Source organism: Prionailurus bengalensis, chromosome B2, assembly GCF_016509475.1.
Source record: "Prionailurus bengalensis isolate Pbe53 chromosome B2, Fcat_Pben_1.1_paternal_pri, whole genome shotgun sequence".
In the NCBI taxonomy this organism is placed as follows: Eukaryota; Metazoa; Chordata; class Mammalia; order Carnivora; family Felidae; genus Prionailurus; species Prionailurus bengalensis.
In genome coordinates, this window is record NC_057349.1 from 129,374,643 (window position 1) to 129,392,563 (window position 17,921).

General features: G+C 39.3%; 1 protein-coding gene across 2 annotated transcripts in view; it reads right to left on the reverse strand.

Moving 5' to 3' along the window:
* ADAT2 (adenosine deaminase tRNA specific 2) overlaps positions 1–17,921 on the reverse strand; it is a 43,394-nt gene that overhangs the window by 20,503 nt on the left and 4,970 nt on the right. For both annotated transcript variants that reach the window (XM_043592497.1, XM_043592498.1), the window contains exons 2-3: positions 4,115–4,219; positions 965–1,115 (exon numbers count right to left, since the gene is read on the reverse strand). In XM_043592497.1, coding sequence (XP_043448432.1) covers positions 965–1,115; positions 4,115–4,219 — 256 coding nt within the window. The remainder of the gene's footprint in view (positions 1–964; positions 1,116–4,114; positions 4,220–17,921) is intronic.

The following is a 17,921-nucleotide window of genomic DNA, read 5'->3' on the forward strand; positions in this document are numbered from 1 at the left end:
CCCCACTCATGCTCTGCTCTGTCTCTCAAAAATTAATAAATGTTAAAAATTTTTTTAAATAATAAAAATAAATAAATACATAAAAATGGGATTGTTCCCTATTCTTTCCCCAAATAAAATGCAACATGTGCCCCAATATAAAACAGACTAAGGCTGAGCCGCGCCATAAGGCAGCTTGGGGAGAGGGGCTAAGTAAGGGGACTCTAGTAAGCGGGGGCTAAGTAAGTAAGGGGACTCTAACTCCCCTTTTACAAAGTAAAGACTGTACATACATGTTATCATACTCAAAACCCTCTGTTATTTTTAAAGTGATGAATTTTTTCACACATACATAGCAAAATAAGTACATAAAAATGTGCATGTATGAAATTAAGTTTTTGAACTAGCAAATAATTTTTTAAAGATCTTAGAGACAAACTTGCTACACTCAGTATTTGTGTTGCTTACTATGAAAGACACAATTCAAAGAGTTTTTCATTCCCCATTTATTTATAATTATAGTATCATAAGTGATGTGTTTTTTTACCTGGTATTTACTCTGACTTAATACGTTTCATACATTGTAACAGGTACTCATGGCAAAAATAAACAAAAACATATAAACAGAAAGAAAAAATTTAGATCACCTATAATCTATTATCCAAAGGTGCATATTCTTCAGATCTTTCTCTGCACACACTTTTATAATCTACTTTAATTTGTGATTTATCCTCCCACAGCAGTTTGTTAGCTCTTAGTTTCTTTCTCTAGTTCATTTGGTTAACAGTTTTACGTCTATTGACATAAAATGAAGTAATTTTGTTATTTAAAAATCTTTCCTAAATATTTTTTGGCCAAGGGGCACAATATTTTATAACTTGTTTCTTAAGTCTGCTTTCACATATTAGAAAGCAGGTTATGTGTCTGGCCATTTTCAAGTTTATAGGAAGGGCCCAAGACAGGAACTCACAAAGTCAAAGGATACTCATCAGGCGGAGAGCAGCTGCACACATAATACACGGCTCCACAGTGACATACAGCACGGTGTGTTCAAATACTTCAGAAGGACTCTTGCCACTTTGGTGGCACCAGTCTAGGGCCTGATCGATGGCCACCATTTCTGCATGTCGAGTAGCCTGGAAAAAGAGAGGTGCTTGCATCAACACATAACTGTGTTTTACAAACACTCAAAAATAAGTACCCACAATGGGCCTAATGTTTCTGCCAATATTTTAATGAGTAAGGGTTTCAGGGACACTCTTAGCAGTTGACAATGTATTCCCCGGTTCAAGTACCATAGCTTCACCAACGCAAGACAGCGAATCTGAGATGCCATGTGATTTATGCTATATTTCTATTTAAGTACCTAAAAACTTCAGGGGACGCTCTTTCAATTAAATGCCGCGGAGAATAGAAGTCTCAAAACAAAACAAAACAAAAAAAGAGTCCAGGGTTTGTGAATACTCCAGGGGAAGCCTGAAGTCTTCACAAGCACGTGCTCCAATTTCAGATATTTTCAAGGCCATCCCTCACCTAACTCTAAGCAAATCCATATTTAGTTTACTGGAATGTCATCACTTCTTTTTTCTTTGGGATGAGATTTAATATTCTGGCAGACTCTAGAGAAAACCAGAGATTTGGTATGAGTCTTGGATACCTCATGGGTGGTAGGAGAATGCAGGGGAATTCACACAGCATTTGGAAATACCCATACTTAACTCTGAATCCTGACTGGCCTCACTCATTATGTGGCCTTGGGCAAGTTACATAACTTCTCTAAGCCTTGGGTCCACCATGTGTAAAACAACGTATGCTGGCATGTAAACCTCATAAAACACTGAATTACATGAAGCAGATGTTGCACGGTATATATGTACTGTGCTATGCAGTAATTATTAATAACATTCAAGATGATCACACTTGTCAATAAACTTACGCTGATTGCTAAGAACAAGTCATTGTGCTAAATCCTATGTGAGGTTAAAGAGTCTGTCCTCAACAAGTATAAAATCTGGTGAGGCAAACAGTTGCTAACCTGTGACACAGAGGAGGGTGTGGAAAATGGTGGCACAGTGGCCCAAGGTGCCGTGGAAGCTGGAGGCAAGTGGAAGCTATGCTGGTCCAGAATTATGAACTCAGAGTGTAAGGTATTTTAGAGAACTGGTTCCCAAACCTGCCTGCATACCAGACCTAACTGGGGAGCTTAAAAAGTTTCCCCAACTCCAGTGTTTTTTCAAAAATCAAATTCAGGGGTGCCTGGGTGGCTCAACTGGTTGAGTGCCCGACTTCGGCTCAGGTCATGATCTCATGGTTTGTGAGTTCGAGCTCCGCATCGGGCTCTGTGCTGACAGCTCAGAGCCTGGAGCCTGCTTCGGATTCTGTGTCTCCCTCTCTCTCTGCCCCTCCCCAACTCATGCTCTCTCTCTCTCTCTCTCTCTCTCTCTCTCTCTCTCTCTCTGTCAAAAATAAACATTAAAAAAAAATTTTTTTTAATCAAGTTCAGAATTACTGAATCAAGTCTCCCCAGAATTCTCTGTAAGCAACCGTTAAACTGAATCACTGCAATCAACCTCTCTGTTAGTGTGCAGAGCCAGAAGCTAAGTCAGGACAAGTAGAAAACACACCGCTGGAAGAGGTGATGGCAGTGAAAGGTGTGGTGGTAGTATCAGAGCCAAAAGTAGGACTCGGGTCTCCTCATTGGGGGTCAAGAGTTTTTCTATGCTGCTTTATAGGGTAATCTTCTATAGGACACCGAATACCAAATAAATGCAGGCTAATTTCAAGATACGGAAGAAACCCAGGTCATCGGAGGGATAGATGGATGATGTTAGGGCATTCAAAGTTCTCATGTAAAGATACCATACTGAACCACAAAATGTAATTAGGGAGATAGGACAATCATTTAAAATACAGAATTCTACTCCCAGACAAGTATCTGTATATTCACTAATTGCTATATTATGCTTATTACTTCTCGCACAAATGTTTTGATAGCCACATAATAATTGCTTTGATGAATCTGGGTTCCTAGTTTGCATGTGCTCTTTTTGTTTTATTTTATTTTTTTATAGATATGATGGATAAACTTTAAATTTCCCACAGCACCATTACCAACATCAGCTTGTTCTCTAACTCCCAAGATCAAATCATAAGATCAAAGTCTGTGTGAGTGATGTTATGGTTATAACCTGTCCATGAGTCCAGCTAGTACTTCTTGTCGTCATAAAATTATGACAGGGGCACCTGGGTGGCTCAGTCGGTTAAGCGTCCAACTTCAGCTCAGGTCATGATCTCACAGTCCATGAGTTCGAGCCCCGCATCAGGCTCTGTGCTGACAGCTCAGAGCCTGGAGCCTGCTTCAGATTCTGTGTCTCCCTCTCTCTCTGCCCCTCCCCTGCTCAGGCTCTGTCTCTCTCTGTCTCAAAAATAAATAAAAACATTTAAAATTTTTTTTTGTTTTAATCATAAAATTATGACACACTGTTGTGATATCAAGAAGTATTGACTCAATTCATGAACTCCTCAACCTAAGCACAATAATATAAAGGCACACAAGCTATTAAAGTGTACATGTAGGTTTAGAGACAGCAGGTGGTAGACTTTATCCCATGAATTCTCTAATACACAGTTTCCTTTATACAGTGCTTTTATACCTCCAAAGATATAAACTGAAGGTGATTGTTTAATTTACCAGGAGGAATACATTATTTCAAGGTACTAAAAAATGTGATATGAGTTAAATTGATGTTTTGTAAAGTGGAATTTCTATATATTAGATTTGCTTAAGATGGAGATTAGAGTCATTTCTTTAGTATTGACGCTCCAATGTAATAAAACCCCCTCTTGAGTTTCACTCAAGTGTTAAAGTAAAACTCCATGACATAGAAAATTAACTGCAAAGATTCTACTGCTCCATTAACTTTTTCTGAATTTTCCCAAATTTAAAAAACCAACATGTATTACTTTCATAATCAGAAAAAAAAGGCATTCAAAAAAAGAAATGTTAAGAGAAACTACCCTTCCATTGATACCTACAAGTCTCTACACAGACCCATCTTCTCACCAACTGTGATGAAGTTCAGGGCACTCCTACCTTTACCTGGATGTTTGCAATTATACTATTCAATTGACATACGTTTTTGGTTTGATTAACTTCATTTCGTCCCTTCCCCACAACTTCATTGTTGTAGACCATGAGACAGCCAACGGGAACTTCAGTATTTTCTAGGGCTTCTTTGGCCTAAAAGACAAAGTGGAAAATTTAAGATGTAACGCTCAATGCTTCAAAAGACTATAGGAAAGAAATAGATGCAACGTGAACACACACGTATAAGCACTGAACAAAGAAATACCACAGAGTTCTCCCTCTCCTCAAATTCAGTTCAGTACTTAGTGCCTTTGTTCTCCATTCTTTCCATATTAAAGGAGACTCAAGAACAAACTCCCTTTACAGGTTCTGAGCCCCCTGGTTTTTCCTTCTCATTGGAAGCAGAAGTGAGCAAAAGACTATTATTGACTCTTGTTCTTAAACTGGCAGGGTCTCTGCAACTTTTCAGAGATCATATGTGTGTGTGTGTGTGTGTGTGTGTGTGTGTGTGTGTACATATATATATATGTTTGCAAAGGGAAAGAATAACGTGTAAATAATAACATCCATTTCTTGTTGCAATTCTACTTGCTTAATTTTGTTTCTCTAAATAGTACAGAAAATATCCTCTTGAGTTCTAATAGCATAAAAGTAACCAGACTGGATGCCTCTCTGTGCTCACAATTTCTGTTTCAACACAAGAAAAGCCTAAGAGTGCTTTGTGTTAAAATGGCACAACCACTTTGGAGAACACTTTGGAAATTTCTTTAAAAAGTAAACATGCATACAGCCTATGAACAAATTCCACTCCTAAGTATTTATTTAAGAGAAGGGAATATATGTCCAAAAAAAAAAAAAAAAAAAAACCCTTGTAAAAGAATGCTCAGGAGGAGCCAAGATGGCAGGACAGCATGGAAGTTTTCTGTGTGTCTCGCATCCATGAAATACAACCAGATCAACACTGAACCATCCTACACACCTAGAAAACTGATTGGAGGATTAACACAGCAATCTGCACAACCTGAACCACAGAATTCAGCAGGTACGCGGCGTAGAGAGCTGAACTTGGGGAGCAAGAAAACCTGAAAGGTAGGGAACTGCTTTTGTGGGCAGAGAGAGGACGGAGACAGGGGAGTGGGGGGAGAATATGGGAAAATCACCCTTCCCCAAAAGCAGCTGGAGAGAAAGTGGAAAACTGGAAACAGCCGCAGGGACTAAACTAAAAAGGGAGAAAGGAGAAAGGAGAAAGGAGAGGGTTTAAATTCCATTAAGACTGTAAACAAGGGGAGCGCAAAGGCTGCAACTCCGCAGCTCCATACCTGGCGGTGCTCTGGTGGGAAGGGCGAATCCCCAGGAACAGAGTGGGGTCCGGGCCACACGGGGAAAAGGAGTTCCACTGCTGGAAGGACATTTGGTAGAGACTGTTGAAGCCACCTGGTCCCAGAAGACCCCAGAAGGTGGCCACATTCACTGGTGCTGGGGCAAGGTTGTTAAGGGTGAATTCTGGTGCCAGATATGTGTTGTGATTTTCCATTAATCTCTGAGATGCTGCTGCTACACAGTGTCGCGAACATCTTCTGGGATGGGCTGGCACCTGGCCGCAGTCTCGGGGCACTGGCAACAACAGGGTCCAGTGGGTGTACCTGTGTACAGCCGATATTCGGCCATTGCTCATTCAGCCATTGCTTGGTGAGACCCTCCTGCAGTGGGGCGGAACGGGTCAAAGCCTCAATCCCTCAGAAGTAGGGGGCCAGGGAAAACGGCCGCATCTGAGACAAGGCTTGGGAGAGAGATGCCACCTGGGGCCTGGTCACAGAGAGTGAAGAACTGGGGAGTGGACGAGAGCTGAAGACGGAGGACGGGTGCGCGATTGCTGATCCGGGAGAACAGACTGGGTAGCTGGTGGCGCCATTTTCACTGCCCCCGCACATGCACATATGCACCTACCAGCCTCGCAACAATCCACCCCGGTAGGCTAGCAGCGCCATCTAGTGGAGAGCGGAGCTGTTACACTAAGTCCCACTCAACTGGGCCAACATCACTCTTCAAGAACACAAGTCTCACTGCCTACTTAATTTATGGACTATAAAGAGCTAGATTGGCTTCTAGGGGCAAACGAAGCAATTTTAGTCCTACTTCAATCTGTGAGCAGGTTCATCTATTCAATTTTCTTTCTTTTTTTTTCCTTTTTCTCTTTTACAATTCTTTTCTTTTTCTTGAATACAGAAAGAGAAAAACTTCATTTTTACTTTCAATTTCTATTAAAAATATTTTTATTTAATTTTTATTACTATATTTTTTGCTGTTAGGTAAGTTTTTTCAAATTCTATTTTACTTCCATCACTTTATTTTGGCCTACTACAGAGTATTCACTTTTTCAAATTTTCAAACGACTTTTTTTCTTTTCTTTTTTTATCTTTTTTCTCTTTTTCATTTCTTTTCTTTTTTCTTAAATACAGAAAATGAAAAAATTCAAATTATTTTTAATTTTTATTAAAAATATTTTTCGTTAATTTTTTTCTACTACATTCTTTACTTTTGTGTATATTTTTTCAAATTCTACTTTACCCCCATCATCTCATTTTAGTCTACTTCAGTGTATTTATTTTTTTCAAATTCTCAAACAATTTCCTTCCCCCTCTTTTTTTCTCTAATCTGTCAAACCACTTTCAAACCCCAACCAAAACACACCTAGGATCTAGCATCTCTATTCGATTTTTGCGTGTGTGTGTTTTTAATTTTTCATTTCAATATTTATTTAATTTTAATTTTTTTATTTCAATTTTTATACCTCATTAATTCCTTTTCTCCCTTCAAAATGACAAAACAAAGGAATTCACCCCCAAAAAAGAGCACGAAGAAACGACAGCCAGGGATTTAACCAACACAGATACAAGCAAGATGTCTGAATCAGAATCTAGAATCATGATAATAAGAATACTAGCAGGAGTCAAAAATACATTAGAATCCCTTTCTGCAGAGATAAAAGAAGTAAAAAAGAGCCAAAATGAAATTAAAAACGCTATAACTGAGCTGCAATCACAGATGGATGCAGCAGCAGCAAGGATGGACGAGGCAGAACAGAGAATCAGCGATATAGAGGACAAACTTATAGAGAATAACGAAGCAGAAAAACAGAGGGAGATTAAGGCAAAAGAGCACGATTTAAGAATTAGAGAAATCAGTAACTCATTAAAAAGGAACAACATCAGAATCATAGGGGTCCCAGAAGAGGAAGAGAGAGAAACAGGGATAGAGGGGTTATGTGAGCAAATGATAGCAGAAAACTTTCCTAACCTGGGGAAAGACACAGATATCAAAATCCAGGAAGCACAGAGGACCCACATTAGGTTCAACAAAAACCGACCATCAACAAGGCATATCATACTCAATTCACAAAATACTCAGGCAAGGAGAGAATCATGAAAGCAGCAAGGGAAAAAAAGCCCCTAACCTACAAGGGAAGACAGATCAGGTTTGCAGCAGACCTATCCACAGAAACTTGGCAGGCCAGAAGGGAGTGGCGGGATATATTCAGTGTGTTCAATCAGAAAAATATGCAGCCAAGAATTCTTTATCCAGCAAGGCTGTCATTCAAAATAGAAGGAAAGATGAAAGGTTTCCCAGACAAACAAAAATTAAAGGAGTTTGTGACCACTAAACCAGCTCTGCAAGAAATTTTAAGGGGGACTTTCTGAGGGGAGAAGAGATGAAAATATAAATAAATAAATAAATAAATAAATAAATAAATAAATACATACCAAAAGCAACAAAAGATTAGAAAGGACCGGAGAACATGACCAGAAACTCTAATTTCACAAGCATCATAATGGCAATAAATTCATATCTTTCAGTACTCACTCTAAACGACAGTGGACTCAATGCTCCAATCAAAAGACATAGGGTAACAGAATGGATAAGACAACAAGATCCATTTATACACTGCTTCCAAGAGACCCACTTTAGACATAAAGACACCTTCAGATTGAAAATAAGGGGATGGAGAACCATCTATCATGCGAATCGTCAATAAAAGAAAACCAGAGTAGCCATACTTTTATCAGACAATCTAGACTTTAAAAATAAAGACTGTATCAAGGGATGCAGAAGGGCATTATATCATAATCAAGGGATCCATAGACCAAGAAGACCTAACAATTGTAAATATTTATGCGCCAAATGTGGGAGAACCCAAATATACAAATCAATTAATGACAAACATAAAGAAACTCATCAACAGTAATACTATAATAGTAGGAGACTTCAACACCCCACTCACAGCAATGGACAGATCATCTAATCAAAAAATCAACAAGGAAACAATGGCTTTGAATGACACACTGGACCAGATGGACTTAACAGATATATTCACAACATTTCATGCTAAAGCAGCAGAATATACATTCTTCTCCAGTGCACATGGAATGTTCTCCAGAAAAGATCATATCCTGGGACGCAAATCAACCCTAAGTAAGTACAAAAAGATCGAGATCATACCATGCATATTTTAGACCACAACGCTATGAAACTCAAAATCAACCACAAGAAAAAATATGGAAAGGTAACAAATTCTTGGAGACTGAAGAACATTCTACTAAAGAATGAATGGGCTAACCAAGCAGTTAAAGAGGAAATTAAAACGTATAAGGAAGTCAATGAAAATGATAACACCACAACCCAAAACCTCTGGGACATAGCAAAGGCGGTCATAAGAGGAAAGTATATAGCAATCCAGGCTTTCCTAAAGAAGGAAGAAAGGTCTCAGATACACAACCTAACCTTACACCTTAAAGAGCTGGAAAAAGAACAGCAAATAAAACCCCAAAACAGCAGAAGACAGGAAATAATAAAGATTAGAGCAGAAATTAATGCTATCGAAACCAAAAAAAAAAAAAAAAAAGAAACCAGTAGAACAGATCAATGAAACCAGAAGCTGGTTCTTTGAAAGAATTAACAAAATTGATAAACCACTAGCCAGTTTGATCAAAAAGAAAAAGGAAAGGACCCAAATAAATAAAATCAAGAATGAAAGAGGAGAGATCACAACCAACACAACAGAAATAAAAACAATAATAAGAGAATATTAAGACCTATTATATACCAATAAAATGGTAATCTGGAAGAAATAGGCAAATTCCTAGAAACATATACACTACCAAAACTGAAACAGGAAGATATAGAAAATTTGAACAGACCCATAACCAGTAAGGAAACCAAATGAGTAATCTGCCAAAAAACAAGAGTCCAGGGCCAGATGGCTTTCCAGGGGAATTCTACCAAACATGTAAGGAAGAGTTCGCACCTATTCTCTTGAAACTGTTCCAAAAAACAGAAGTGGAAGGAAAACTTCCAAACTCTTTCTATGAAGCCAGCATTACCTTGATTCCAAAACCAGACAGAGACCCCACTAAAAAGGAGAACTATAGACCAATTTCCCTGATGAACATGGATGCAAATATCCTCAACAAGATATTAGCCAACCAGATCCAACAATACATTAAAAAAATTATTCACCATGACCAAGTGGGATTTATACCTGGGATGCAGTGCTGGTTCAATATCTGCAAAACAATTAACGCGATTCATCACATCAATAAAAGAAAGGACAAGAACCATATGATCCTCTCAATAGATGCAGAGAAAGCATTTGACAAAATACAGCATCCTTTTTTGATAAAAACCCCCAAGAAAGTAGGGATAGAAGGATCATACCTCGAGATCATAAAAGCCATATGTGAACAACCCAACGCTAATGTCATCCTCAATGGGGAAAAACTGAGAGCTTTCCCCCTAAGGTCAGGAACAAGACAGGGATGTCCACTCTCGCCACTATTATTCAACATAGTATTGGAAGTCTTAGCCTCTGCAATCAGACAACTCAAAGAAATAAAAGGCATCCAAATCAGCCAGGAGGAGGTCAAACCTTCACTCTTCGCAGATGACACAATACTCTATATGGAAAACCCAAAAGATTCCACAAAAAAACTGCTAGAACCGATCCATGAATTCACCAAAGTTGCAGGATATAAAATCAACACACAGAAATCGGTTGCATTCCTATACACCAACAATGAAGCGACAGAAAGAGAAATCAAGGAATCGATCCCATTTACAGTTGCACAAAAAAACCATAAAATACCTAGGAATAAACCTAACCAAAGAGGTGAAAAATCTATACACTGAAAACTACAGAAAGTTTATGAAAGAAATTGAAGAAGACACAAAAAAAATGGAAAAACATTTCATGCTCATGGATTGGAAGAACAAATATTGTTAAAATGTTGATACTACCCAAAGCAATCTACATATTCAACGCAATCCCTATCAAAGTAACACCAGCATTCTTCACAGAGCTGGAACAAACAATCCTAAATTTGTGTGGAACCAGAAAAGACCCTGAATAGCCAAAGCAATCCTGAAAAAGAAAACCAAAGCAGGAGACATCACAATCCCGGACTCCAAGCTGTATTAAAAAGATGTAATCATCAAGACAGTTGTGTACTGGCACAAAAACAGACACTCAGATCAATGGAACAGAACAGAGAACCCGGAAATGGACCCACGAATATATGGCCAACTAATCTTTGACAAAGCAGGAAAGAATATCCAATGGAATAAAGACAGTCTCTTCAGCAAGTGGTGCTGGGAAAACTGGACAGCCACATGCAGAAGAATGAACCTGGACCACTTTCTTAGACCAGACATAAAAATAAACTCAAAATGGATGAAAGACCTCAATGTAAGACAGAAAGCCATCAAAATCCTCGAGAAGAAAGCAGGTAAAAACCTCTTTGATCTTGGCCGCAGCAACTTCTTACTCAACACGTCTCCTGAGGCAAGGGAAACAAAAGCAAAAATGAACTACTGGGACCTCATCAAAATAAAAACCTTCTACACAGCGAAGGAAACAATCAGCAAAACTAAAAGGCAACCGACAGAATGGGAGAAGATATTTGCAAATGACATATCAGATAAAGGGTTAATATCCAAAATCTATAAAGAACTTATCAAATTCAACACCCAAAAAAACAAATAATCCGTGAAGAAATGGGCAGAAGACATGAACAGACATATCTCCAAGGAAGACATCCAGATGGCCAACTGACACATGAAAAAATGCCCCACATCACTCATCATCAGGGAAATACAAATCAAAACCACAATGAGATACCACCGCACATCTGTCAGAATGGCTAACTTTAACAACTCAGGCAACAACAAATGTTGGTGAGGATGCGGAGAAAGAGGATCTCTTTTGCACTGTTGGTGGCAATGCAAGCTGGTGCAGCCACTCTGGAAAACAGTATGGAGGTTCCCCAAAAAACTAAAAATAGAACTACCCTACCACCCAGCAATTGCACTACTAGGCATTTATCCAAGGGATACAGGTGTGCTGTTTTGAAGGGGCACATGCACCCCCGTTTATAGCAGCACTATCAACAATAGCCAAAGTATGGAAAGAGCCCAAATGTCCATCGATGGATGAATGGATAAAGAAAATGTGATATATATATATATATATATATATATATATATATATAAATGGAGTATTACTCGGCCATCAAAAATAATGAAATCTTGCCATTTGCAACTACGTGGATGGAACTGGAGGGTATTATGCTAAGTGAATTTAGTCAGTCAGAGAAAGACAAAAATCATATGACTTCACTCGTATGAGGACTTTAAGAGACAAAACAGATGAACATAAGGGAAGGGAAACAAAAATAATATAAAAACAGGAAGGGGGACAAAACAGAACAGACTCATAAATATGGAGAACAAACTGAGGGTTGCTGGAGGGGTTGTAGGAGGGGGGATGGGCTAAATGGGTAAGGGGCATCAAGGAATCTATTCCTGAAACCATTGTTTCACTATATGCTAACTAATTTGGGTGTAAATTTTAAAAAATAAAAAATTTTAAAAAAGAATGTTCATAATAGCTTGATTCATAATAACCCAAATCTCGAAACAGCACAGGTGTCCTTCAACAAAAGAATGGATAAACAAACTGTGCCATAATAACACTATGGAATACTATTGAGCGATGAAAACAAAATGCTAGGGATACACACAACAACATGGGTGAATCTCAGATTCACTGAGTAAAAGAAGCTGAGTAAAAGAAGCATATACATGCTGTCTGATTCCCTTCAGGTTTAGTAGTAGAACAGACAAAACTAAACACCAGTGAGAGCAATTTCTGCACAGGAGGGCATGTGTAGACTGATTGGAAAGGGACACAAGGAACTTTCCCAGGGTGTTCAAAACTATCTTGAAAAGGGTGTGGGTTACACAGATGTTTGCATCAGTCAAAACAGAATAGACAATGCATTTAAGGCCTGTGCATTTTATTGTACATAAGGTACACCTCAATTGAAAAACACAAATTAGAAAATAAGCTTAAGAATATTTCCACCACCACCACCACACTGGAAACGTTAAACCAATGGTTATATTCGCAAAGTCTGCCCCATCACTGGCTTTTTTTTTTTTTTTCCTGTCACTGATTGAACCAGTTGGGGCCCAAGGCAGTTAAAGAGTACCTTTTTGGACAGAGAGCAGAAGCAAGCAAGTCATATCTGAGTACTCCCTTATCCTGCCGCTGATAGAGAACAGAGGAAGAACAGAACCCTTGAACCTAGAGTACAAGCATTTCCATGTACTGCAGTCAAGAAAATCCAAGTATGGCTGTTTCTAAAAAGGCATGGCATTTATTTTGGCAGGTCTGAAGACACCTTGGAAGACTAGATTACTAATTAAGTGTAGGTATTCACACACAGCATAAGGGATATGTGGTGCAAAGTTGAAGACATTGCTTTAAGACAGCAATGTCCTATCTCCTGCACTACCCCCCTATTCCGGGCTCTGCTTAATTTAGAGTAGCAATAACTTCCCATCATAATGCCAATATGGGTTCCTTAGACACTTCAACCATGCTCAACTGACCCTTACCTTTTCATTGGGTCAATAAAGGTGAAAGGAAAGGCCCACAGGGGTAGGAAACTGTACCTCTCCTTCCTCCTTCAGGGTGGTGGGATAGAACCAGGGCCTGCATAGATGTAAGGGCACAGTGTTTGAAGCAGGAAGACTGCATTCTTCAGAACTGTGTCATGAACCACCCACGGACTGGTTCTGTCTAGTTCTGTAACAATGGTTAAAGCATGCCCAGTTTATGCAAAGTTGTAAAGTCTGAAGAGTTCCAAGGTTTGGTGAATATATACAAATAAATATACAAATGCACCATTGGCTACCAGGGAAAGGAAAGCCAGGGGAGGACTGACAGCTAGGGAAGATGGAGATCCTGAGTACCCATGCAGTTAAGGCAATCAGCACGCAAAGAATGTTATTTAAAGTAAGATTGGGGGTAGGGGGCACCTCCGAAGCTCAGTTGGTTGAGCATCTGATTCTTGATTTCGGCTCAGGTCATGATCTCACGGTCCTCAGGGGTTCCCAGGATGGAGCCCCACATCTAGGCTCTGTGCTGACAACACAGAGTCTGTTTGGGATTCTCTCTCTTCCCCCTCTCTCCCCTCCCCGACTCACGCTCCCTCTCTCTCTCAAACTAAATAATTAAACATTAAAAAAATAAACATTTTCTTAAAAAGAAAAAATAAATAAGATTACAAGGCTCCTCGCTGGCTCAGTCAGAAGAACATGAGACTCTTGATCTCGGGGTCATGAGTTCAAGCCCGATGTTGAGTGCAGAGATTACTTAAAATAAAAACTTAAAAAAAAAAAGGATTAGGAGTACACATAACCTCAGGTACACATGAGAGAGAAATCATTTAATCATCTAACAAACATTTGTTGAAGACCTTGACAGGGAAATTATTTTGGATTATTCAGGTGGCTCTAAATGCAATCACAAGTGTCCTTACAAGAATTAGGCAGAAAGATTTACATTGTTGGCTTTGAAGATGGACAGACGGACGAAGGGGCCATGAACCAAGCAAGGAATGTTGCTCCAAAAGCTGGAAAAGGTAAGAAACATATTCTTCTCTAGAGCCTCCAGAGGGCACAGAGCCCTGCTGACACATTATGGTTTTAGCCCGATGAAATGAATTTAAAACCAACACCTGGCGTCCAGAACTCTAAGAGAATAAACTTGTGGTGTTTTAAGTTACCAAGTTTGCAGTACTTTGTTACAGAAGCCACAGGAAACTAATACACTCTGTTAAGAAGAAAAGACAGGCTAAAACTGGACAAAAATATTTGCAAACCACATATCCAACAAAGGTCTATTATCAAGACTATATAAAGAGCTCTCAAAGTTCAATGGTAAAAAAAAAAAAAAAAGAAAAAGAAAAAGAAAAAAGAAATTCAAACAAAATCCCACTAGAGAATGAGCAAAAATCATCAACAGACACTTCACCAAAGAGGGCATACAGATTGCAAATAAGCACATGAAAAGATACTCCTATCATTACCCATTAGGGAGATGTAAATCATAACCACAATGAGTTATCACTACCCACCTATCAGGCTGGCTAAAATAAAAAGTAAAAACACCAAATGCTGGCAAGTCTGAGGAGGAACAGGATCACTTATAGACTGCTGGTAGGACTGTAAAATGGTACAGCCACTCTGGAAACTAGTTTGGCACTTTCTTAAAAAGCAAAACCTGCAGCTAACATATGACCCCGCAATGGCACTCTTAGGCATTCTCCCAAGTAACTGGAAACTTACGTTCATACAGCACATATAGTTATATAGAGACACAAACGTTCACAGGAGTTTTATTCATAATAGGCAAAAACTGAAAATGACCCAAATGTCCTTCAAAGGATGAACAGTGAAGCAAACGTGTGATATATCCATCCTGTGGAATACTACACAGCAATATAATGAATAAACTACTGATTCACTCAACCCTTGGATGGACCTCAAGGAAATCACGCGAACAACCAAACCCCAGAAGGTTACATAGTCACATATATAAATTCCTGAATGCTAAATCACGGTACAAAGAACAGATTGTGCCTGCCAGGGTTTAAGGGCTTGAGAGGGAATGGTGGTTATAGAGGGTAGCATGAGGGAGCTTAGTGGTGACTGAGCAGTTCTGGTGGCGGGGCAACAAAACGAAACTTGATATAATGTGCACAGAACTACACGTGCACACACAGAGCTGATGAAATCAGAATATGCTCTGCAGATTGCATCAATGTCGTTTTCCTTGTTTCAATATTGCACTCAAGGTATGTAAGATGTTATCACTGAGGAAAGCTGGGTGAAGGGTACAGGAGCCTCCCTCCTATACTTTTTGCAACTTCCTGTGAATCTATACTTATTTCAAAAGGAGAAGCTAAAAAAGTAATAATAAAGGTGGAGTAAACTAGAAATAGCTTGTGATGGAGATTAAGAAGAAATGCCTAGTAAGACAGGAGGAAAACCAGGAGTGTCTGGTGTTAAGGAAGATCCCAGAAAAAAACGCACCAAGGACAAAGGTAGGTGACACAGAGGCAATTTTGGCAGAATGATGGAAATGGAAACCAGTGGCTTGAAGAGTGATCTATCTGTGGGTTAAATTTCTAGCTTCTAACTATTACAACAGACTGTTACATAGATGTAACAAGTGTTCTGATTCTGAGCTTGCTGATTCATAACAAGTGTTCTGATTCTGAGCTTGCAAATGCTAAGAGCTTACAACTTGTTGAAACACTTACTTTGAACCAGGACTATTTTAAGCACTTTATAAGTATTAACACATTTAGTTCACAACTCAGAGACAGATTCAGTGAGCCTCTCCATCTTATAGACGAGTAAACAGAGACATGGGCTAATTAGGGAATTTGCTCATGTGAGAGCCTGGGACCAGGATCCAGGCGGTCTCTTCCATGCATTCATTTCTGCAACAAATATTTATGGAACACCTACCAGGTGTCAGGTTTCTGGCCATTAAGCTTCACATTTCTACTCTAGTCACCACCAATCAGTTACTTTATCACTTTTGGGGTTCCAAATAGGTCTAGTTCAAGGGATAGAAGGAGAAGGAACCCTTAAGAGAGTGAGACATAGAAAGTTTAAGGATAAAAAAACTGCAAGAGAATAAATGATGGAGGGGGCCGTGTGACCAAGATTTTCTGTAAAACTATCTTCTGAAGAATTCTACGTGTGGCCATGTAGCTATTTCAAGCATGTAGAAGAGAGTTCGAGACCAAGTGGAGAAGAAGCAGTGGCAGAATACAGACAGAACCTATGTTTCCCAACGGGGTTCCAAGTCCCGTTCACCTGGAAGGATGCCCGACCACCGCAGGGGTAGCTGCACAGAGCTGTCCCTCCCTCCACTCAGGCCTCCAGGTGACTGGGCCTGTGCCTTTCATTCTTTCCTTCAGCGTTTCTTTTTCCTGTTCCAGCAAACTTACCTCCTTTACTCCATGTCCTACCTCTCAATGTTATCTCCCTATTTGCTTACAGTAATGTGTATTTTGTGAAGAGTCTTCAATTACTGTGCAAATGAGAGAAAAACATGAGTGGTGGGAGTATTTAAAAGGGGAAATCACGTTATTGATGAGGACTAGCCCAGCCCACCATAATGAGGGCGAGTAAGTGAGCAGTTGAGAAGGGTGGGTTAAGGAGAAGGTGGCGAGAATAACCCCAAAACCCCACAGAAATGAGTTTAGGTGAAATGTTTTTCGATAAAATACATATTTGCTTTGCTGTCAAGTTCAAAATAGACTTAATTCACATAATCTTCAATCCATCCCATCTCCTACTTTCGAACTCTCCCATCAACTCTTCTGTCAAGCCCAATCATTTCTTTACCAATTTGCTTTGTTACTTTTTACCTTGTCCTTTTAACATGCAAAAGTTTTTAATATTTATGTAATTAAAACACATCAATTTTTCTCTTCTGTTTTCTCCCTTTGGTGGTATAAAGAACCATCTTCATTCCAAGTCTTCCAGATCTTCTCCTAACAAACACGAACATTTATTTACCAGTGGCTCCTTTCTGGTTTTAGTCTTCTGATGCTATCTCTTCAATTAGACTTTTACATTTTAACTTACAAAGCACAGTAATAAGCTAACCAATCTTTGACAAAGCAGGAAAGAATATCCAATGGAATAAAGACAGTCTCTTCAGCGAGTGGTGCTGGGAAAACTGGACCACGACATGCAGAAGAATGAACCTGAACCACTTTCTTACACCAGACACAAAAATAAACTCAAAATGGATGAAAGACCTCAACGTAAGACAGGAAGCTATCAAAATCTTCGAGAAGAAAGCAGGTAAAGACCTCTTTGATCTTGGCCGCAGCAACTTCTTACTCAACACGTCTCCTGAGGCAAGGGAAACAAAAGCAAAAATGAACTACTGGGACCTCATGAAAATAAATAGCTTCTGCACAGCGAAGGAAACAATCAGCAAAACTAAAAGGCAACCGACAGAATGGGAGAAGATATTTGCAAGTGACATATCAGATAAAGGGTTAGTATCCAAGATCTATAAAGAACTTATCAAACTCAACACCCAAAAAACAAATAATCCAGTGAAGAAATGGGCAAAAGACATGAATAGACACTTCTCCAAAGAAGACATCCAGATGGCCAACTGACACATGAAAAAATGCTCAACATCACTCATCATCAGGGAAATACAAACCAAAACCACCATGAGATACCACCCCACACCTGTCCGAATGGCTAACATTAACAACTCAGGCAACAGATGTTGGCGAGGATGTGGAGAAAGAGGATCTCTTCTGCACTGCTGGTGGGAAGGCAAACTGGGGCAGCCACTATGGAAAACAGTATGGAGGGTCCTCAAAAAACTAAAAGTAGAACTACCCTACGACCCAGCAATTGCACAACTAGGCATTTATCCAAGGGATACAGGTGTGCTGTTTCAAAGGGACAC